General features: G+C 40.8%; 2 protein-coding genes across 3 annotated transcripts in view; one reads left to right on the top strand and one right to left on the bottom strand.

The window, feature by feature from the left end:
• pcbp4 (poly(rC) binding protein 4) overlaps window positions 1–9,637 on the top strand; it is a 246,319-nt gene extending 236,682 nt beyond the window's left edge. The window contains exon 16 of the transcript XR_011693117.1: window positions 9,265–9,637. The gene's annotated coding sequence lies outside the window, so the exon portion shown is untranslated. The remainder of the gene's footprint in view (window positions 1–9,264) is intronic.
• sdc4 (syndecan 4) lies at window positions 434–22,252 on the bottom strand. Of its 2 annotated transcripts, none has more exons than XM_071493225.1 (4): window positions 21,942–22,252; window positions 5,190–5,441; window positions 4,726–4,924; window positions 434–4,158 (listed from the first exon to the last, which is right to left on the bottom strand). In XM_071493225.1, exons 1-4 carry the CDS (start codon window positions 21,993–21,995, stop codon window positions 4,007–4,009), a joined length of 657 nt encoding a protein of 218 aa, XP_071349326.1. In that variant the 5' UTR covers window positions 21,996–22,252; the 3' UTR covers window positions 434–4,006. The 2 variants fall into 2 exon arrangements, with proteins under 2 accessions (XP_071349326.1, XP_071349327.1); XM_071493226.1 differs by having other exon boundaries at window positions 5,190–5,438; window positions 21,942–22,251.
• Between the last annotated feature and the right edge of the window lie 317 nt (window positions 22,253–22,569).

The raw sequence follows: 22,569 nt of genomic DNA, 5'->3' as shown, positions 1-22,569 counted from the left end.
TTTTCCAGCAGGAGTCCTTCAGTGTATTTACAATCTGTAATTACTTCTCTAAACTGCTTTTAACCGCACAAGGGACTGACAGGAAACACTGCAGCCTGTAATCCAGTGTTACTGTCAGCCTCTCTGTTTACTCTTCACTCTCCTGCAGCCGTGCCAGAGCTGGATTAGGTTACTGTGTCACTACATATCTTTACCATCGGAGTAGAAGCTTGTTTTCTTTATTACTTCTGTAACTCCTCCTGGCTCAGACTGACAGTAACAGAACTGTCTATGCAAGAAAATTTGATGCGATGTGTTCATTTATTAATGAAGTAACCATTTTCATTTCTATTTCTTCTGCCTGTAGAAGAGGCAGCATGTCGAATGTGTTTTTCCACGTGACTCTCAGTCAAAAAAAAATCTGAAATTAACAAAGAATTGGACAAAGACAATATTTTAAAATGTTAATGTGCATAAAAATAGCTTTATTTCCGATAAATCAGAACCTGCATGCAGAAGCCAATGATTCATTGGCTTCTTCACTCCACTGGTGATTCACATGTGATGTTTGTGATATTAAGCAGCAGAACATACGTACGTATCTCTCCCATGCTCACTGACCAGACCTGGGGCCGATTACCCAATGAAACAGTTTTTATTTGCTGAGTTGACAGATTATGTCCAAATCCACGGTAGCTACATGTTTCCTCCCAGTGGACACACTGGGAGGAAACATGTAGCAGTGTTTTCTTGATTAAATGTGTTTTTTGGGAGGTAAAAGCCTTGAATAAGTATCAAGATGTTCTCAAACTGGGTTGCAGCTCATGAAGGCCAGTACCATGAATTTCCAAATACATGTTAGCAAATTTATCGCCCTCCACTTTGATTACAAATTATAAAAATCCAACCAATAATTGGCCCAGGTCTGCTACTGAGAACATGGCTCATCGGCACCACATCCCCTGAACAATGAGATGAACACCAACCACATAAGCAATCCTTCTACAAACAAAAACAAACAAACAAAAAAACATAAATACAAAAGCAAAAAAAAAAAAAAAAAAAAAAAGTCTAAAAGATAATAGAAACTTTTACAACATAAAAAGTTTCAAAACTATTTGCTTCTGAAAATCTCAAACTAGTGTATATAAAACTTTTAAAATCACATATACAACAGCTTAAAAAGGGGGAAACACCCCAACCTGAAAGAAGGCAATAAAATAATTTGACAGTTAAATTAATACAAAAAAAAGGAACAAGTTGATCTACTGGAGGAAAAAAATAAAAACACTGGAGAACAATGAGAGGAGGTGAGTTAGTATTAGCATCGGTAGTATCAAAACTCATTTACACTTACAGTAAATCACTGCTCGGGGAAAACAAAAATAAAACAGGAAGAAAAACAACAACAAAAAAAAAAAACAATTTGGCATTTAAATATTTGGTAGATATTTTTTGTTGCCAGGATGTGGCTAAGTACCAAGTAAATTTTTTTTAATATATTTTTCTTTTTTTTCTTCTTTTCTTTAATCTAATGACTATATACAAATCCTTGGTAGACCAGTCTGTGTGCTGCCAGCTTCAGCTAAGAAATGTGAGCATTGAACCCTTTCATAATGGCTTCAGCGATTGCTCATAGACCTCATTATGGAAATAAAACAGAAATCTAACAACAAACTGTCGGTGTAGCTTATTGAGAAAGCATCAACCCCATGAGTTAAAAAAAAAACCTTACAGAAAGTACCAAAAAAAAAAACTACCAGTTTCTCCGATCACAGAGCTTAACATTTCTTACCAATGGACAAATGATCAATAACATTTATTGGATCCATGAATGAAACCTGTTGCAAGACAAAGAATGAGCACCACAGCGGTCGGACATGAAGTGAGAAGCTTCACTGATGGGTCAAAGTAAAAGTTCAATGGTTATTTGCTTTCTGGCAAACAGAGGAGGAGACTGATACCACGCTCATGTCTCTTGTTTAACATAAGGTTAGCTTAGCTTAGCACAAAGAATGAAACCAGGGGGGAAAAAAGCCTGGCTCCGTCTTGTTTTTTGAATCTGCATAAGGTGTAAAAAAAAAAAAACAAAACAAAAAAACACATTTAGCTGGGAAGCCACCTTAAACTGCAAAATGTTACTTTTACTCAGTTTTTTTTTTCCAATAACTAAAACTAAATCCAGTGTGTTGTTAAAAGCTGCATCTATGTCATGTTGAGGTATTGTAATTTCACTGTAATGTAATGTTATACTGTCAATGTGCAGTATTTGAACTCTATTCATAAAACTGTCTTTAAACGTCTAATGCTGGTCCCCTTTGGACAGAGCTAGGCTAGCCGTTTCCACCCGTTTACAGTCTTTGTGCTAAGCTAACCAGCTGCTAGGTGTAGCTTCATTTTCACTCCACAGACGTGAGAGTGGTGTCAGTCTAAACAGCCAAAAAAAAAAAAAAATTAATTAATGAATGAGTGTATTTCCCAAAGCCGTTCCTTTAAAACTTCAGCATTGCTGTGACAGAGGGCGAGCAGCTACGGTCAACACGGTGTTGAATCTTTGCTCCCTTCGCAGATGACTGAGCTGAGAGTGTGTGTGTGTGTGTGTGTGTGTGTGTGTGTGGAATGTAGGTGTGTCACCCTGTAGGAGCTTGCTGGTTCCACTTCACTGTAATAACAGAAAACAAACCCCGGAGGCACAGCGGTTAATTATTATAGTGGCAAAACATCTTCCTTTTTGAAGTCCTCTTCCAAAAGGACAACGCTGTGCTACGCAACCGTGCAAGTTCTGACTATGTGACCTGGGTCATACAGTATTTGCAAATTCTTTTTCCGGATTAGTTTAGCTTACTTATCTGGTGCTACGTGCCAGACAGATGGGACTTTCCCCCCCCTCGAGGAGATACAGAACATGCCAGAAGGTTTAAAGGAAAAGTCTTTTTGTGTTTTTGTTTGTTTTTTTAAAAAGGTAATTTTAATAAAATTTACAGAACAAGAGCTGAATCGTCTGTCAGTGCTCGCTCAGCAGTTTGTGCAGATAAAAAAAAAAAAAAAAAAAGACAGAAACAACCATTTGCAAGTTACTTCTTGACCCTTGATTGGCCCTCTCTCTTTTCTCTGTGTAATTTCAGGATATTGTGATTGTTATCATCAGTTCTAATGGATGACAGCATGAAACCACACAGCGTTACAGTGATGATAGCTTTCTGAAAACTCTTCTGTCTTTAATCGAAAAAAACTGAAATGTCTTAAATCTCTCTGCATTACAAGGAGTTTGTTTAAAAAAAAAAAAAAATCAAATATAAATGTTCACTTAAAAGTCATTTGCTTCAGTCATGTGAGAAGCTTCAGTCCAAGAAACAGGTTGAGAGGATGAGGAAGAGGAGGAGGAAGAGGAGGAGGGGAAATAAATAACTGGACTGTTAATGTGTACCATACAGAGACAACAATCATTGCACAGTGTTAGTGTTTTTAAACTGGAAGGTGGAGGAAGAGAAGAAGAAGAACGGAGAGGAAGAGGAGAGAGAGGAGTTTGAGTTCTCAGAGCCCTCAGTTTCTAAGTTGTGTTGTTTTTTTTTTTCTCTTGACATGGGGACAAATAATAAAAACACAACGGTGCACAGCAGCTGAAATAGTCCACTCCAACTGCTCCTTTTTCCTTGTTTGACAAAACCAAAAGAGAGGGGGAAAAAAATGACCAACAAAGCCTCTGATTGGTTAAGAGAGCACCAATAATATTAGTATACATCAGGTAGGAGGAGTCAGTCAATCGATTGTGTTGTTGGGGGCTTCTCTCCTGATTTGTTACCGAGCGTCACTCCACTTTAGGAAAAGTGAGGAGGTATCATGATGATGGTGATGATGGTGATGATGGTGATGATGATGATGATGATGATGATGATGATGATGAGGCACTGTGAGGCCAGGAGTTGGCCCTGATTGGGTTTATAAGAGGTTTTAAGGGAGTGAGGTGTGTGTTTGTGTGTGTGTGAGGTCAGGGCGGGGTGGGGGCGGAGGAGGCAGAGGTCGGGGTCTATGCATAGATCTCTGTGGTGGGGGCCTTCTTGTAGATGGGCTTCTTCCCCAAGTCGTAGCTGCCCTCATCCTTCTTCTTCATGCGGTAGATGAGGAGGAGGATGAGGAGGACGGCGAACATCAGGCAGACGGCGCCGCCCACGATCAGAGCTGAAAGAGACAGAAGAGGGACGAGAGACAGATGTTAGACTTTTTAAAAAAAACAAGGGAGGAGGAAGAGGATGAAGATGCAACCATGACATGTACTGTTATTATGGAAGTTATGGGCAATTATGGAGGGCATGTTTCACTTTTACCTGACATTTTAAAGAATAATGGACACCAATAGGAAATAAAGCAGTTGCTGCTGGAATCATTTCTCTCTCTTCTTCCTGTATCTGTATCTCATCACACACTGTCACCGACAAAATGCTGTTTGCTTTGGATCTACACGAATTACGTGGGTGCCATATTTCTAATCAATCAATTTTGCAGAAAGATATCAAGTTATGAGCAAATCAATCTGACAAAATTGTTACTCTTACATATAACACATAGCTGCAAGTGTTAACTGTTAACTTTAGATTTGAACTCACACTTTGTATGAAGATTTTGTGGCCATCTTAATAGATTAAAGAAAAGACTTTCACATTTCTAGACTTGAATCAAAAGCCTGCTGTGTGTTTTCATGGCTTTTTAAAAAACCTGCAGCCAACTCTCTTCGGGACGCGTACTGACCTGCGAGGACCTCCGTCTTGTTTAAGATGCTGTCGTCACTGGCGTGCGACATGAGGACATTGGATGGGTAGTCCTCGCTGGCCTCTGGATCGTTGCTCTGCAGGGGGATTTCGTTACTCTTCTGGACGATTTCCACCTCGTTCACAGTCGGTCGCACGGGCAGCTCCACCTCTGGGATCTTGTTGTCGTTCACGTCGGGCTGAGGATGAAGAGAGGAAGTTGAAAACACCATCCTGCAGTCGATAAACTGAGGTGCATCTGGATGCTAAGCTTCAGTAAGTGTGCGCCAACATCACATCAAATCGTTTTGATTTTGTCTACAAACATGTCGATTATTAGAATTTAAACAGCTGCATAAAAGAAGTGCAGAACACAAGAACAAGAAACACTTAGACTGAAAGGCTCTTTACCAGTATTCCACATATTTGGTTTAAATCAAATCTCTACATCTTGAAATGTCTCACTTTCACTGATGGCTTGGACTCTCTGTCCGTCTCCAGAGTCTCTTCATCTCCAGACCCAGAGAACTCGTCATACTTGTCCTCGTCATCGTACTCCTCGTAGTATTCGTTGTCATCATCTTCGTCATCGTCTGTGAAGCCGAAGTCGGAGCCGTTCAGTGAGTCTCCAGATGACTCCAGGTCGTCCCTGTGTGTCGACATGTCGACCGTCTGTGTGGTTTTCATGGGCATCCATGTTTCCGTCTCCCTGACCTGCTGGGACACCAGACACAGGGCCAAAGGTCAGAGGGATACGCTGTCCAGGAATGTACAATATGGAGGAGCTACTCAGGTCAAAACAGTGTTCACGTTTAACATACTAGCATGCTAACGTTTGCTAACTGGAACTAAACAAACACAAGGCACAGGAGGTAAAGTCAGCGGATCACCATAACAATAATAATTTAAAAAAAACACATCCTCTAGGAACCATGAACATCTGCACCAAACGTTCACAGCAATCCATCCAGCAGCTGTCAAGATATTTCCCATCTGATAACTGTTGAGATACTTCAGTCAACACTCCATAGAGCCACATTGCTAACATAATCAGGCCTGGAAGCTACTATTCAGTAACCTAATACCCATGGATTTTGGCAGGTAACCAGCCATCATCTGGATGGAGGTTTCTACTCCAAACTACAGATTTGTGGTTGGTAAAAGAGGAGTCTGTTGCCCTGGATGAACTGTTGAGAGATATGATCCAAAAGCAGAAAAACAGTTACCAACAGCATTGTGGTTACCCAGTCAGAGACAACCAGAAATCCTGACACGTGTAAACCTGCACGTACCAAGACCAACCACAAACTCCCCCCTCCTCTCAGTCACATTTTGGGTTTCTTGGCCTTTTGAATCTAATGTAAAAGTCTTAACTGTTTAGTTAATAAATAAAATAAGACAAATTAAGAAATCATGAAATGTGTTGATCAGTCTATGTATTGTCAAATTGAACCCAAGGTGAAAATTATATTAAAAAAACATCAGCAAGTATTCTCATCTCAGAAACTAAAGAATTATTTCATATTTGTAATTTTTGCTTATTTAAAAACTGTGAAGAAGACTTCTAAATAGGGCTGAAACTAATGATTATTTTCATGATCTGTTTATTGTTTAGTCTGTGAAAAATATTTTACCCCATCCAAGGTGATGCCTTCAAATGAAGAAAATAAATTATTATAAATATTTATTTTACTAAAACCTGAATATCTTCAAAATGGTGACTAGTTTTTGAATGATAAATTATCAATTATCAAAAAAAAAATGCTGATTATTTTTCTGACAAATCAATTAATTGACTAATCTGGGGCTCTATTAAAAAAAATGCTACTTTAAGTAGCAAGTTACTGGCATCAAAATAAGAATGAGGAAAACCAATTGGTCACCATTCTGATAATCGATTATGCAGGTATCATTTTTATTAAGCAAATACGTTTTAAAAATTCCTTATTCGCGGTTGTGTTTATTTGCTGCTTTGCTTCATCTTTGTGTTTATGAGACATCATTGTGGCTTCAGGACACATTTTCTCTATTTTCTAACATTTCATATAAACCTATCAGTCAAGATGATGAGAATAGCTCTACATAAAAAAGGGACTTGCCCAGCAGTCTGCCCACTCATCACTGTTGCTCTAATCACTATGAAGCTTAACACAATGAAGACACATCCACCTCCTTTAATCACATTAGCACACTTAATTTCATTGACCATTTGCTCAGTAAGCAGCGTAAATGGGATTAACACACACACACACACACACACACACACACACACACACACACACACAGACACCAGCTTAATTATCATTACAGCACACAACATACATTTGATTAATCAGCATTAGGCCTAAACAAAACAGAGGCCGGGGAGGTAAAACGAGGTAAGAAAAGCTTAAGACCAGGTCCTAAACTTCCAGAGCAGCTCATTCAAAACCAGACCAGAGTCTTTGTGAACGAGTTATTCATCCACTCTGGTGTTTTTCATTAAAACACTACAAATACAGTGGTTTTATATCATGTTACCAGCCTGTCCCTGTTGTTGTCAAAGCTCCATGTTTCACACAATCAGACAAATGTCACAATCATATTTCTTGCAGACTTTAAAGGAAAAAAATGATGTTGCATCTTTCTCTTTGTCCCATCCACAGTGTAAGAACTGGAAAATACATTTCTGTCTTGTTGAAAACACCTTAACCCCATAAGGCAGTAAATGAATCAAGGCAAAGCTGAAACAGGCAGTCAATTCATTGATTAGTCAATTAACAGAAAATTTGTTTAATAGCAGTTTCAATCATTGATTCCTTTTTAGTGATTCAATCAAGGAAAAACAACAAATATTCTGTGATTACTCAATGATAAAAAAAAAAATGCTGTTGAATTTCTGTTGAAATTAAATCAGTCAATAAAAACTGATTAAGCTTCTTAAATGTGATTATTTTAAGTTTTTATATCTTCAATGGAATATTTGGCGCAAAATAAGACATTTGAAGATGATTTTCTTTCCATTTAAACTTTTTATTACACTAAAAGATTAATCAATTAAGTGACAGATCTAGTGATTAAAATAACCATTACTTAGCCCTAAACAAATGCAACATGAGCATCCATTCATATAAATGTATTCTACTTCTGTGTCTGGAAGGCCATTATCTTGAGGCCTTTTCTCTCAGTTAATTCAATTCAATTTATTTGTATAGCGCCAAATCATAATATACATTATCTCAAGGCACTTTACAGGGTAAGGTCAAGACCTTACTTTGTTACAGAGAAAAACCCAACAGTTCCCACAACGAGCAAGCGCTTGGCGACAGGGGGGAGGAAAAACTCCCTTTTAACAGGAAGAAACCTCCAACAGAACCGGGCTCAGGGTGGGCGGCCGTCTGCCTCGACCGGTTGGGTTTAGGGGAAGATAGAAAGAGGGGGAGGGGGAGGAGAGGGGAGAGAAGAGAGAGAGACCAGGAACAGCTGTGTCGGTAATGGCGTTATTAATAATAAAGACAGGTAATAGTAATAGTAAAGATGAGTAGTGGTGGATCTGGATCCTGCTGCTCCCGAGGCAGAGTTACTGAAGCAAAGACCTGATTGATAACTCAATGGATCACATGCAGACAGATGGCGATTTTTGTTCAACAGCAAAGCAGTGAAAGAAAACCAGAGACACTATAGAGCAGAGGAAAACAGAAACAACCCTTTTTTTTTTTTCCAATGAAAGCTTCTATTTACTGAGAAGAAAAGCTGACCGCAAATCACACTGGGAACATGCCTGGGCATCCCACAACATCCTCATTTACTACACACACACACACAAACAAACACACACACACACACACACACGCATGCACAGATTGAGTTGTGTTGACATCATGAGTTCTCCTTATAATTACTTCCATCTGAGTCTTGTAAGGGGTCTTCATTTTAAGGGTTAACTGGTGGTAAAGCCTGCCCGGGGCCTCCTGGTATTGTGTGTGTCTAAGTGCTCAGCATAGTAACAGTGTGTGTGTTTGAAGCTAATCCTCTCTGCCTTTAAAAAGTAGCCTATATAAGTGGGAGGGGCGGGGATCCTCCATTGTAACTGCACAGGGGCTTCAAACAAGGGCCACCATTTTATACTGTGATTCCTCTCTGCAACAAGGTGGGCTGATGAGGACTCCTGTGTGCTTTGCTTTAGATTCACTCTACCCATAATCCTTTTCATTCCTATCTCACCCTGTTTGTGTGAGAGTCTCTTTTCCAAAGACTTACGAAAATGTATTGATTTACAACAAACCCAGAGTAGTTGGTAAATCCCCTTTCACAGTAGTTTCACCTATCATGTTCCACATATGCTCTTTTTAATTGGCTTTAAAGTGGATGCTGTTTAACACTATTAATTACATAGTGTTCTGTTACAACACCTGTACCAAAAACCATCTCAATACAGGTTGGTGAGCCAATCAAAGGGGGGATCTGAGTCTCTCTTCTGATTGGCTGATTGGTCTCTGAGTGATGGAATAAAAATATAGAAGATTTCAGGTAAAGGACCAGAAAAACCAAATCCTGCAAGGTCCAGAAGTCCCGACAGCTCGTTTTAAGACTCTGTTTCTGAATACAGGCTGTGTGCATTTCTCTGTGGACTGAGGCTTTGATACTTTCACAGTATTAATATAGATCCTAGACCTGCTTTATAATCAATAAAAACATGGAAATCTCAATTTATACAATATGGGACCTTTATTAAAATCAAAACTTTAATTTCTTTCAAATTAGTTGTGCTTAAGGGGTAGCCTACTCCCTGGGGTACAAGTACCCCTAGTTATGGATCACTGCTCCATTATGTCCTCATTTAAACCCACAGGGGAGCTGTGATCCTGTGTGTGTGTGTGTGTGTGTGTGTGTGTGTGTGTGTGTGTCTACTTGCGTGTCTTTGTGTGTGCGTGTGTGTGTGCGCCTAATCCAAAAGTTGTAAAATGGTGACTGCCGGCTCTTCATTTCTTCACTACCATTCAGATGAAAGTTGACTGCTGCTGGGGCGTGCTGGAACAAGCCCGCTGAGTCACATTATAGGAATAACACTCACTCAGACAATAATGTGGATTCATCAGAGTCAGGACTATTCACTCACGTAATGCCAACATGAGTCATTCAAGCATTTCCTTTAAACTTACCAAGTAGCACACGTTCTGCCCTGTGTGCTACTTGGTTAGTTTAAAGGCCCTGAAAAGACTTTTTACTACAGAGATGCTCGTCCTACATCAACACTAACATGAACTTTCTGCCAAACAGCAGGTTAGATGACTTAACTTGAAATCCATCAGCAATAATTTTGATTCTTTATTCAGCTAGGATTAAAAATCTTAGTCTGCATATGCAATGAATTGTATGCTTTACTGTAAAATAATTTTCACATTTTGGCATGTTTAGCTCACCTGTTAAAACCTCACCTGGACAAAAGAAAAAATCTTTTCTTTTAAGCCCCAGAGATCAATACCCCAGAGAAGCCAACATGCTCATCCCCATCAGTGTCCTGGAGTGTTAATAAACCATCCCCTACCTGGCTAATCCTGACCTTTAACCCCCCACACACACACGGTGAAATGTGGATATGCATTTGTATCCCAAAGACTTGTACTAGGAGAAACTGAACAGCGTCATGTGTTACAGGCTGACTGAGACCTGTGCCAACAGGCCCAGACAGAGGAGGAAGAAAAGATCAAACACTGAGGGACTTACGTTAGTGTGAAGTAACAATGGCAGCCACTGATTTTACTATCAGATGTGGGGGGATATTTCATTTTTACTGTATTCTCCCAAAAAGCAAAGCCAGAGAGGGATTCAGGCCAAGTTTCACTCAGTGCACTCTGTTCCTAATCCAAGAATGTTTCCAGAAACATTACACAAACAACAGAGCAAAGGATGAAAGCCGTACATCACTCTTAAGATGTATAAAAAAAACCCCTACAGGATTATGGAAGCGATGTATTGTTCTGTTACTGTACTGAACTAAAATGTGCTAACCCTGCACAGAGTGGCAAAGAGAAAGGAGAGAAAGTGTTTGAACTGCGGTTACGTAACCAGGCAAACATGAAAATCAGCGACTGAATGAGGGCCTGTCTGATTTGTTAAACCCAGGTCCATTCAGTCGTGACTGCCTGCTGGTCAGGTACTGGACTCTGGTGAAGCTTTTGGAAGACTTTCTTTTGTGTAAAAACACACAAGATTAATTATCATTATCCCCTAGCATCACTGCAAAACATCATCTCAGAGGAAAATACTGTGTTCACATACTTAATGGACTCAGACTCAAACAAAAGTCAAACCCAACATCCTGAAAAACTGACTATTGAATAACATCAATAAATGCTTAATGTACAGTAGATGCACACAAAGAGACAGTAGTTATATTGATGCTAAAAGCTCAAGATTATCGTCTCAGAAACTCAAAGTATGTGCGTTCATGCAGTTCTGTTATGTTGTGTCATAACAAAAATCAAAACCACATCATAACTTTTGACTTCATTCCATTCCATTTAAAAGCCACCGAACACGTCACCATCTTGTCCTCCATCAGTGATTGAATGTTTCTGCCTAATGTGGCGGATGTGGGTCGCAGCCAGACCGGCAGCTCTCAGCCACACAAATGGATTTAATGGAGAGAAGCCGGGAAAATGACATTTATCTTTGCTGCGGTGATACATGGCATGCTGGGTACTTAATATTGCACCACCACATGCAACAACAATGGAGTTCACCACTTGAAATTTCCAGAGCAGGAAGGATTCAGTCAGTATCCTCCTTGTAAGATAAAAATATTTTATTTTAATTTAATCCATTATCAGACAATGACACCTTAAAAAAAGAAACAAACCCAGTGACTAACAGTTCAGATCAGCTGTTATCTGGGACTCATGGTCCACCACAGGGTCCGACTCTGAGTCCTCCAACAGCCAGACAAAGCTCGTCTTTGTTTAATGAAAACCTCTTAATTGCAGAGCTCATTTCGCCTCGCTGTGTCAAACATCCACCATGTGACTTACACGTCAATGCCAGAGGAAGTGAATCAGAGCATTATGTTTACAAAAAAAAACAACTAAAAATCTGTGAAAACAACTTGAGGGCTTACTATGAAAATACTAAGAAAAAAATAGTAACTAATTTTGACAAACATGAAGCTAGAAATAGATCATATTTGGTCGTGACACAATTAATCAATAAACTAATGGATTTCGGGTTGCAACTGCAACTAATAACTTCCATGATATATGATAAAGAAAAACATAAAATCCTCACGTTAAAGAAGCAGAAACCAGAAAATACTTGGCTTTTATTGGGGCGTTGAGAAATGACTGAAAAGAAAATATCATTGCTGCCAATAAATTTCCTGTTGATTGATAAATTGATTGATTGATTGCTGACTAGTAACTGCAACTTCAACTCGATTAAACAGACATTGCTCAGATGTAGCTTATGTTTGGCTCATTACATGCTCTTGGTTCCATTTAATAAAATGATATGATAATAATTGAAGTCACAGTAAATCCTGTTTTTGTTTTGCTTGCTTCCACTATGACTTTGTCAAGTAAGGTCAGATTTATGAAAGCCTCTCTGCAGCTGGTAAAAACTGACATCTTCACACCTCAGTCTGGGCTCTTGTCCTTGTTTATCCTGCCTATCTCAGCAAGAAGGTCCTAAACTTTCCAGTTCCCCAATTGTCCGCATTCACTGAAAAACAGTCTGTCAAGACACCCGCCACCCGGCCTTTGGGCCTGTCCCTTCCATTGACACCGAACAATGCCGTTGGACGCCTCAAGAGCATATCAATGACCAAGGTAACCGGGGATAAGCCTCCAGCAGCCTCCCTTCATTAAACTGGGGAAACAATCCCTCCATCTGCCAACACAGAGAGAGGCATCTGTTCCATTCACACAGCGGCGTGGAGTTGGTGCAAAGTATGAAAGGACAGAAAAGAAACACCAGCATGCAGGAATGTGCTTCCCTGCTCTTTGTGACGTCCAACAACTCATGACCTTTTCCAAGAAGAGACAATTATTGACTTTTTCTAACCTTTTTTCTTCTTTCACGTGATGTTCAGACACCTTTTGCTACGAGATCCCTACAAATTAAACTATGAACTGTATTTAAGTCTGAAGTGCTACTCTTCCCTTCTTTCCTTCACCTCTCCGCATTTCAGTCCCTCCATTTCCCATCCTGTTTTTCAACTCCCCCCTCCCCCTCCTGCTGCTGGGTGATACTTGAACCAGCAGGATTAGCACTGTGTATTGTGTCGCCTGATCTACTTGTAAGATGCACTTCTGACCCTCTGACATAACTCTGTCAAAGGAGACACACAGACACAAAAACTTCAGGAGCGTAAGGCCTTAAGTTTATGGATCCAAAGGGCCCCATAAGGCGTGATCTATGATTGCTAAAATCATAAAGTTGATCCACTGTGTTTTATTCAGAGTACATTCACATACCGTCCCTCACAAGGCCCATAAATGACCAACTGACTGTTTACCTCGTGGGCTTCCTTTGTCCTTTTATAAACCCCAAGAGCAGCGCTGCATGCTGGACTTCACTGGAATCCACACACAAACACACACACACAAATACACCTGAAAGTCGAGCTCTGGACTCCTTCTACCTATGCCCTGTCTATCTATAGCATTGTTTCCACCTACCTGCACCATGTGAGACTCAAAGGCAACATGACACGCACAGAGAAGTCACAACGTACAGATGGAGGACGGGCTTCAGTGAATGTACAGACACCCAGTAGAGTTTTCAGTGTAAACAATTTCGCAATTTTGAACTTGTCGGTTCATTTTTGACCTTGAGAACAAACACTGGTGGTAAAACACTCTTAAGTCAAGGTTCAGTTTAGAGCTGAAATCAGCTGATATTAGCTTCTTGTAGATACACTGGTAATGGTGTGTGCTTGTCAGATGATAAGAAAAGGAAGTTACTGTCACTGTCGCTGTCACCATTGCAGAGCATGCTCAGTATGTGATTTTAAATAAATCTAGACTTTTTGTTAATGTTGTCAGCTGATGTATCATTATCTGATTTCTGATCAGTATCAGCTCAATAACAGGTGGGGCTGTAGTTCTGCTGCTGTTCCCCGAGCTATAGTCGAAAGATATAGCTCAAAGTTCTAGTTAGACTGCTTTATCACAAGCAAATCCTTATTTGAATGTTTAATGACATTGGCCTGCGGTCTTCTATTGCCGCCTTTACTCCACCTTGAAATATGCATACAGCGCAGCCCAGCGCTTAAGCTCGAACATCCATCCAAATAGTGATTTCTCAGAAACAAAGATGAAATATTCTAAAGTTGTGGCCATACCATGAACCTGTAAGCTCGTTAAGAATATCCAGGAGATCTGTGTTTCTCTGTTAGTTAACAGAGGCTAAAAAAAATCAGCTGAAATCAGATTACAAAAGGTGTCCAGGACCAGTGGCTCCTGCAGCTGAAAACATGATGGTTTGTCATTCAGATGACTGACCTCAGTGTTGAGTCAGTCAGGGCTGTACTTTCTTTATCACAAAGACAAATATTACTCAGTAAAGTGAGTAATGCCATAGCATTTAACTTTGGCTATGACCTGAGCCACTTGCCTTCTATTTGACTGTTCATTTCCTGCCCATGTGAGATAAGACAGAGGCTTCTCAGATGGGCCAGCTGTGCAACAGACACGGTTTATTCAGCCTCCACTGATAAGCCTAATTGAGTTTTGAGGAGCACCACCTGAGGGAATGTCCCCGGTCTTATCCTAATGGCCTTTATTGGTCACTCCCTCCCGCCGATGAAGCCATCCTGCCACGTCAATTGGATTATTCCACGTTATGCCCAACCCCACAATTTATGGACAAATAAGCCAAACGCCTGCAGCGAGTTGAGCGCTTACAGAAGACGTGCCTCTCTAATGTCTTCCCTCCTCTCCAGTCTTCAAAACTCTTTGATGTCACTCCCTCAGGCGAGCGTATCACTGCCTTGGATCAAAGACATTACAGCCCAAACAGACTAAATGTGAGCTGCTACGGAGTTATTATCAGCTGAAGGATCGGCCTCAGGCCTTAAATGGCAGGAAATAATAAGAAAAGGGCAGGAAAACAGGAAATATCCATCTAACACAAATCAACTTGTGTTTAATAAAAGCCTGTTAAGAAGCAAGAACATGAATCATTCCAGTAAACAACTGAGTTATTTATACTTTTTACATTTGAGAATGTCCATTCATTAACAGCGGAGGATTAGTCACAATAACTCCCATTCATTTCCAACAAGAGATGCTTAAGTTGACTCTCTATCTCATATGGCTGGGATTCAGTTCCACTTCTAGCTCACAGTACCAGTAAACAACCTTAATTTTAGCTTCATTTAAAAATAAAAAGGGCCTTTTATTATTTTATTATTTACTAAAGATATCAGAGAGACCATGAACAACGCAAATTACAGCTCAAGTCTGATTAAGCCTTCCCCTGACACAAAATGTCAATGTTTAATCACACTTGATTAACAGACCTCTCTGTTATGTTGGTTGTTAATCTTCAACTTCATGCAGCAGATGTTAATACATGAGCTGACGTGGCTCACAACGTGAATAACCAGCATGAGAGACAAACCTTTAGAAGGAAGGAAAGCCGTTTGGTATTAAGTTTTTTTTCTAGTATTTAGTTGCTCATGGAAATTGGCAATGTAAACTTAAAGGAATAGTTCATCATTTTCTCTCCACGTTTTAAGCTAGGCTAAGCTAACTAGCTGCTGGCTATAACTTCATATTTGATGCCGAGACGTGACAGTGGCATCAGTCTTCTCATTTACCTCTCAAAGAAGAGTCTACAAAATGTTGCACTACTGCATGTGTGTTTATGTGCTGTTGCTGAGTTTGGCAGCCCGAGGAATTTGCCTCGCCATTTGGGTCGGCTAAGAAGCCAAGATCCCAGCCACACAGTTGGCCACTACATTCCTCGCTTCCGTACAATGGAGCCAAGGCACTCTATGTACAGAGAGAGATGCAATTAAAGGTTTGGGCTGAGCCACCAAGAATTGCTGTAATGGTTCTTCTAGGTTCAGGGTATGAATTCAGGCTGCAGTGATGGGAAGTAATAACAGCAATGCATGAGTAGGAAAACCATACATCATCAACTTTACCAGTTTTCCTTACTTTAAGAGAGAAGATTATGCAGAGGAAAATACCAACATCAGCAGGAGACATAAAATCATTCTCTTTATTTTTTCTTTAGCATGTTGTTCTCGTTATTCTCAACAGTTATCTGGCATCTCTTTGATAAATCCAACAAAAAATGTAATCCTCTCAAGGATAATGGCAGCTCCATCACTTCATAACTGAAGCAAACATGTGGTACACTCACACACACACACACACACACACACACACACACACACACAAAGGCCTAACACTACCACAAGTTAATCACAGCTGAATTATGTGGATTTGAAATGGACAAGGTGGCCTCTGTTGTTGACAATAGGTTTAGTGACTGCTGTGCCCACATGGGTCGGCTGAGTGGGGTCCATCGGGTGGTCCGATGTGGCGAGGTAGACCTCACACACTGGGATACACACAACACTACTGAGACACAAAGCGACACATGTACACATGTACACACGTACACACACACACACACACACACACACACACCACATCAAAGACGTACTGTATTATTGAGACGCATTTGTCAGGAAGGATGTCTGAATAAGGGGAAGCCCTCATACCAGTCAAAAGCCCTGTATTATCTCTGGTGGCTTTGTGTGTGTGCACATTACACACTAGGTTGATTTACCTTTGTTTGCTAGAAGAAAATTTCCAGAGAACATCACAAGAGTTCTACTTAACGCAGTCAGCCTTTACTGTGGAAAAGCTGCAAAAACTACCACAGTAAAACACCTGAGTATATAAACAGCTAAAGTCAACAACTACTGGTTCCTCAGTGGCCACTACCTAACCAACCTACCACGCCTCAGCATCCTGCTACACAGACACACTGAGATGCAAAAAACTTGCAGAGGCCAGCCACAGGGTGCAGCATTTTGATTGTTAAATTTCATGCTCACTCCCTCCATTTTTTTAAAAACTCAGATACATCTGTTCTGCTTTGGGGAGGGAAAGAACCACAGAGTGCATCAGTGCTGATAGCTGCTAACAGTCTGGCTCCAGGCCTGGAATAACCATCTGTCAGAGTATGACAGTGTGTCGTGGGACCGATATCAAACGGCCACCCTCCAGGCTCAGTGATACATTTCCCAATGGAAACACAGCGAGGATCATATTCCATGTTCTGTCATGGCTCCCTGGATTTTTACTAGTCCATCCCAAAGCCACAGCAGCTTTGTTTTCCCCCAAGCATGGGGGGAGGTGACAGTGAAGAAACTGGTGTTAGTCTCTCAGGCTGTTAATGTAAAAAAGAACGTGCTGTTAGTCAACAGCATATTTTGTTTGGAGGGTTAAAAATGTGTTTATATTCACATATATTGAGTTGAAACAACTGGATTAATCCACTAGCGGACAAAGCAATGGTGTGCACTCAAAAAATTGGCACCCTTATAAGTTGAAATCTTATACTTATATACATGCAAGAGCAAACACCAGACACATGACTGACTGTTTTCATCAGTTTGACATTTTTTGCTAAAATCACACACACACAAGAAAATGTCTAAGATTTTTTCTTACATCTTTAAAAGCCTGTCTTGGGGAAATCTGAAATCAATGCTTTGTAAGTCTTTGCAAAGCTTGCAGATAGCTGGTGTGTTTAACTGGAAGGCACATCCAGCACAAAGAGTCCAAAAAAAGTTGGATGACAGTGATATAACCGGAATAGGAGGGGTTTTATGGTCGACTTCTGCCCTGAGTGTATTCATATAGTTCCCGGTACAACTGCCAGAATATGTAGTGGTTGAAAGGGGGGAGGGGGGGATCAGATTCTCGACTGCTCTCCATCAGAGGCAAGAAGGACAAAAAAAAAACCTCCTCTTTCTGTGCCAACATTCCACGGCCCCAAAGGGATTTTATAGACCAGCGGACAGCAATACAGGAACCATTATTACATCCTAGTGATACTATTTATCATGCTCCCTCTTTCCCCTCCCTGCTTCCCCACATTCTTTTCACCACACAGGCTTTCACTGCACCCCATCATGCAAAGGGTACAAAAAAAAAAACTTCCTTAAAAAAAGAAAGAAAAAAAAAACCTGGCTCATTCTCGTGCAAATGATTGGGGGCTAAATGCAAAACCAGTAGACATTCCAACAAGATATAACAAATGGACTCAGCCCAGAGGCTCCAAAAGGCAACAAGCTGGGGTTTGGTTGTGAAACATGGATTAACTCCAGGTCAAAGAGGTTTTTTTTTTTTTACTCTGATTAACCACCAAAGTTGTTTTGGTAAAATTTCGGGGCTCTGTTGTTGCCAGTTGAACTGAAACACACAAGACTTTTTAACTTTTGTCCATCCTCTACCATTAAACAAATGTTAGTGGATGGAATTTAGAGTAAATTCAACACGATAACAGCCAGTGGCGCAAATTTTCCAGTAAAGTGCCATTAAAAACATCCAACATGGCAAGATGATGTCACTGTTTGCATCACATGCTTCACATCCACAGTGTTTCTCACAGAATTATTCGATTCAACATGCTCTGCACACTCTAAATGACAGGTACACAGAGGGGGTCGGTAAAGAGACAGACAGGGATGCTAAAAACTTTATGGATATTCTGACGATCCACCAAACCACCAGTGGCTGGTCCGGCAATTGCAGACAGGTCTTTTCTCAGTGGGTTTGGGAGAGAGAGAGAAGGGCAAGGGTTGGCTAAGTAAATCAATGGAATGTACACAGCTATTCAATAAATAAGATTTTACCTAATTCAAATTCAAACACTGTGTGCATCATCATTTATTCATCAGATCTGCTTCCATTGCACTTCCTTTTTGTCTTTTATTTAAAAACACACAAAAACAGTTGCAGGGCTTTCCTATCTTTCACCTTCACTCGATACTTTGTCTTTGCAGGGACTTGTGTTACCATATGTGGCCAAACATGGGCACAAAATGCTGAGGTCAGTGGAAAAAAGCCACGAAGAGCATGATTTGTTTGTCCTAGTCTATCTTGGACAAACTGATAAAACAGTATGGAGCTCAGCTGGCCACGGCTCAGCATATCTGACAGAAATCAGAGTGGTAGTCTTGAGAGGGGAAAAAAAAACACTTTAGGCAGCAAGAGACTTTGTTAAATGAAGCAATAACTTCCCAGAATTAGAAAACGATAATTCTCTTGGCATCCAGTTGATAAGAAAGCCAGCTCAATCCATTGATAAAAACATTCCAATCGTGCCTTTGGCAGACCCAAAGGAGCCCTTTTTTTCATTCAGTGCACGCACTATTGTCAAGTAGCAGAAACATTGTTATCGATTAGCTGGGAACGCCAAACCCACATACCAATAATGACCTCAGTGGGTAGAGAGAAGAAAGGACTGGGAGGGGGGAGAGGAAGGTAGAGGGAAGGATTGTCATAGCTCAGAGGCTAAGTATCCATCAAAGGAAAGTTCAGAAAAGAGAAAGAAAAGGGGAGAGAAAAGCTGCTGAGGTCCACCTAGGAATGACAATTGATCACATGGACAGCAAGGGAAAGAAGAAGCAAAAGCCAAAATCAGCAGAGTAAAAGCTCATTTAAGGAGCAAAAAACCTACTAGAAAAAAGCATTTTTTGTGGGAAAGCTGTAGGTGCACCCATGCTAGGCTAGGCTAGAGGAAAGCTGTGTCCCTTATGAAAAGGCCCCAGGGCCCTATTGTGACTCCTCCAAGTGTGCAAAATCCCAAAGAGGGCTGGTCAAGGTCACCAGAGGTCACATTCCAGAGGGGAAATCTAAAAAAAATAAAAGGACGAGCAGCGGGGAGAAGGGAACAGGAGGGGACAACAAGATGAGGCCGAGTGAACAAGCAGACGCTATATGGCTTTGAGGTATGTAACAGATTGTAACGGTGAGGTGAATCTGACCGACAGCGTGTCGTGCTAGTGGAGAGAAGAAGCTCGAAGACTTCTTAAGTTCACCCCTTCAATTGGGGATTAGTGTCCCCAAGCACTGCCGGCTCCATCATGGGAAATTTCCATGTGTCACAGTATGTCACACTGAAGCATGTGACAGTCATGTCTCTGAAATGTTGCCTCTCTTTTGAACCACTTTAAGGTCATGCAGAATTATAAAAGACACACATACTCAAACCCAGAGTGACTTGTGGTGTAAGTTATTTACTGCTGTCCACCCTTTCACACCATTTGTACTGACCAACTGCGCTAACTGGGAGGGCAGGGTGCATGTGTTTGTGTGTGGGTGGCATCCAGGCGGCCTTTACTGGCAACCCAGTCGTCACATTTACAAATCAATATTCAAAAAGCTGCACATTTAAATATGACTGTCTCCTCGCCGCAACTGGAGGGCTGCCCCTCAGCGCTCCAATGACAGCAAAAATAATATTGTAGCTCAACAGAGCGCAGAAAAGAGCAGATGGTGAGTTTGCTTCCTAAACCAAACTACTTTTTTTCTGTTGACTTCTTTGGTCAAATAAAAAAAAAAAAAAAAACTTAATTCCATGCCCAAGCATACAATCATGGCAGATTTCTACTAAATCTACTAAAAGGAGAAAAATAAATCTTAAGAAGGCTGGGGGGGTGGGGGGGGGTCGACTTTAGTAATCAATTGATTATCAATACAGCTGCCTATGTATCATTACAGCTCTGGTACTAATCATCTCCCCACATTAACACGTGAGACATAAGCTGTTATTGATTTCAACAGGTTAGTTGCCTGTGAAAGGAACACAGAAATTTCTGTTGTGTTTTATAACATACCGCCAGCTTTACAATTTCATTTCAGCCCACCAACACCACACACAGGCCACACACAGACAACCATCACATGGCAGCAGGACTGGGCCAAAGCATGATGTTCTCAGGCGTTTGAATAACACTCGTTTTATAAACAGTTAATGAAGAAATTAAGCTGTGTGGCAGAAGAATGGAGGTGCCAATACAATGCAGGATGAGATATGCATCATAAAATGCTTGAGAACAGAAGTGGCACGATATGGAAAAGCCCACACAAACAGAAAAATCCAAACTGTCACAATGAGGATAGGGCACACCCTGAAAATAATTACAGCACGTAACTCTCAAATGTAAGGAAACTACAGACGGAAAATCTCCAATGCCTTGTGAAATAACATTTGTCAGCCATCTCCAATTCAGTGACGCTCCTCCACACAGAAATTCTTTTGGTGTGAAGTCAGCCTGTGGCTTCTCACAACACAGCAAGAGACTCAATCTATCAGTGATCCCACAGGAGGGTCCTTTGTGGGCACATCCACTGCAAAATGTGTTGTACTAAACATTTACAGTTACTATGAGAGAACCAATTATCATCTGAAAGTTTTCCAGATTGGTAACTTAAAGCAGCTGTCAACTGTTGCATTATAGTGTATTACAGTGTCAACACTATCTTCATATCCAATCCATAGTTATAATCATCAGATATTTTGGTAATCTGAGGACATCATCTTTGGCTCTGAGAAACTGATGGACATTTATCCATGTTTTCTGACATTTTATAAACGATTAAACAGGAAAATAATTTACTGTTTTTGATTGCTCTGGAAAAATAAGGCACTAAAACTTTAACACATGGACAACCACAGCCTAACGTGTATGTGCATTTATGGATGTGTATGGAAACTTTCGCTCAGGATAATTGATCAAAAAGCGCCAATTATGAAAGGAAAGCAGCCCCAGATGTCCCAGCGATTGGCCCATCAGAGGCAGGAACAGTGGCTTGCCAGCTTCCCCCATCTGGGCCCCATAGTGGATAATAGCAGCGGTCTACAGATGCCTCAGTGTGACCCTCTCCCCGGCCAACACACACTGACTGGACTCTCAGCCCCAGCTCTAGCAATGAAGCTAGGTAGCCAACAATACCAAAGCTTTGTGGGCCGTCCAACTTATCAACTTTGTACAACACCAAACATGTTTTTTTTCGTTCATTTGAGATTCAGAGATTGGTAAAAAAAAAAAAATAATAAATAAACCTAGCGTAAACAGTTCCTTTGAAGTTAAATCAAAGCTGAGTCGCCTTAATGCTAGCCTAGTTTAGCTAGCGCTGCCGAGGAAAAGACACAGGTTTCCACATTAAACTTCAGCTAGTTGAAGAAAGGTTTAGTGAAACAACTTACCGACTCTGAGAAAACGGAGGCAGACAGAATCAACACCAGGCAGAGGTTGAGCATGGTTGTCCTTTTCGGTTGCGTTAAAGTTACAAACAAAAGTTAAGTCTTAACGTAAAAGCTGCGTTAGCTTTACGGAGGTTTAAAACTAAATGAGCGGCGTCAGTTAGTGAATCTTCAGGTGCTGTTGCTTTCGCGGTTCCGTCCCAGTATAGTCCAACAAAACGGTTCACAGGTTGTCCACCTTTATCACCTTTGTCGTTACTCGTTTGTCTTTTCGCTCCGGTGTCTCGTCCACTTCTCGGGGACTCGCTGAGCCCCGCTGCTCTATATAATCTCTGAGCTCTCGACCAATCGGGAGCCGAGGGGCGGGGCGCTCTCGCCGCCTCCCACACAATTTACGGTAAATCCGTTCAACAAGTGGCCACGACACTTCTTTTCAAAATAAAGGCATAGATCAGTTTACAGAACTTCGATGATGTGAATTACTGATTATGGTTCATCACTGGAGAGAAAAAAGTAACTGTATACATTTACTCGAAATCTGTAATTAAGTTCAATTTTGAGGTACCCGCACTTTACTTGATAGTTTCCTTTTAATGCTTTTATGCTTTTAGTCCACCACATTTATTTAAAG

This window comes from Trachinotus anak, unplaced genomic scaffold, assembly GCF_046630095.1.
Source record: "Trachinotus anak isolate AG129_WGS33_773 ecotype Australia unplaced genomic scaffold, CSIRO_AGI_Tana_v1 ptg000013l, whole genome shotgun sequence".
NCBI lineage: Eukaryota > Metazoa > Chordata > Actinopteri > Carangiformes > Carangidae > Trachinotus > Trachinotus anak.
The sequence above is the reverse complement of the archived record's forward strand: the minus strand, read 5'-3'. Positions and strand labels throughout refer to the sequence as shown.

What these genes read in the sequence shown, in the direction of transcription:
- sdc4 (XM_071493225.1), bottom strand. Translation starts at nt 21,995, where the DNA reads ATGCTCAACCTCTGCCTGGTGTTGATTCTGTCTGCCTCCGTTTTCTCA. An exon ending in CCTCCGTTTTCTCAGAGTCG is followed by an intron (nt 5,442 to 21,941) that starts GTAAGTTGTTTC and finishes CTGGTGTCCCAG; the next exon opens with CAGGTCAGGGAGACGGAAAC. An exon ending in AGTCCAAGCCATCAGTGAAA is followed by an intron (nt 4,925 to 5,189) that starts GTGAGACATTTC and finishes CTTCATCCTCAG; the next exon opens with CCCGACGTGAACGACAACAA.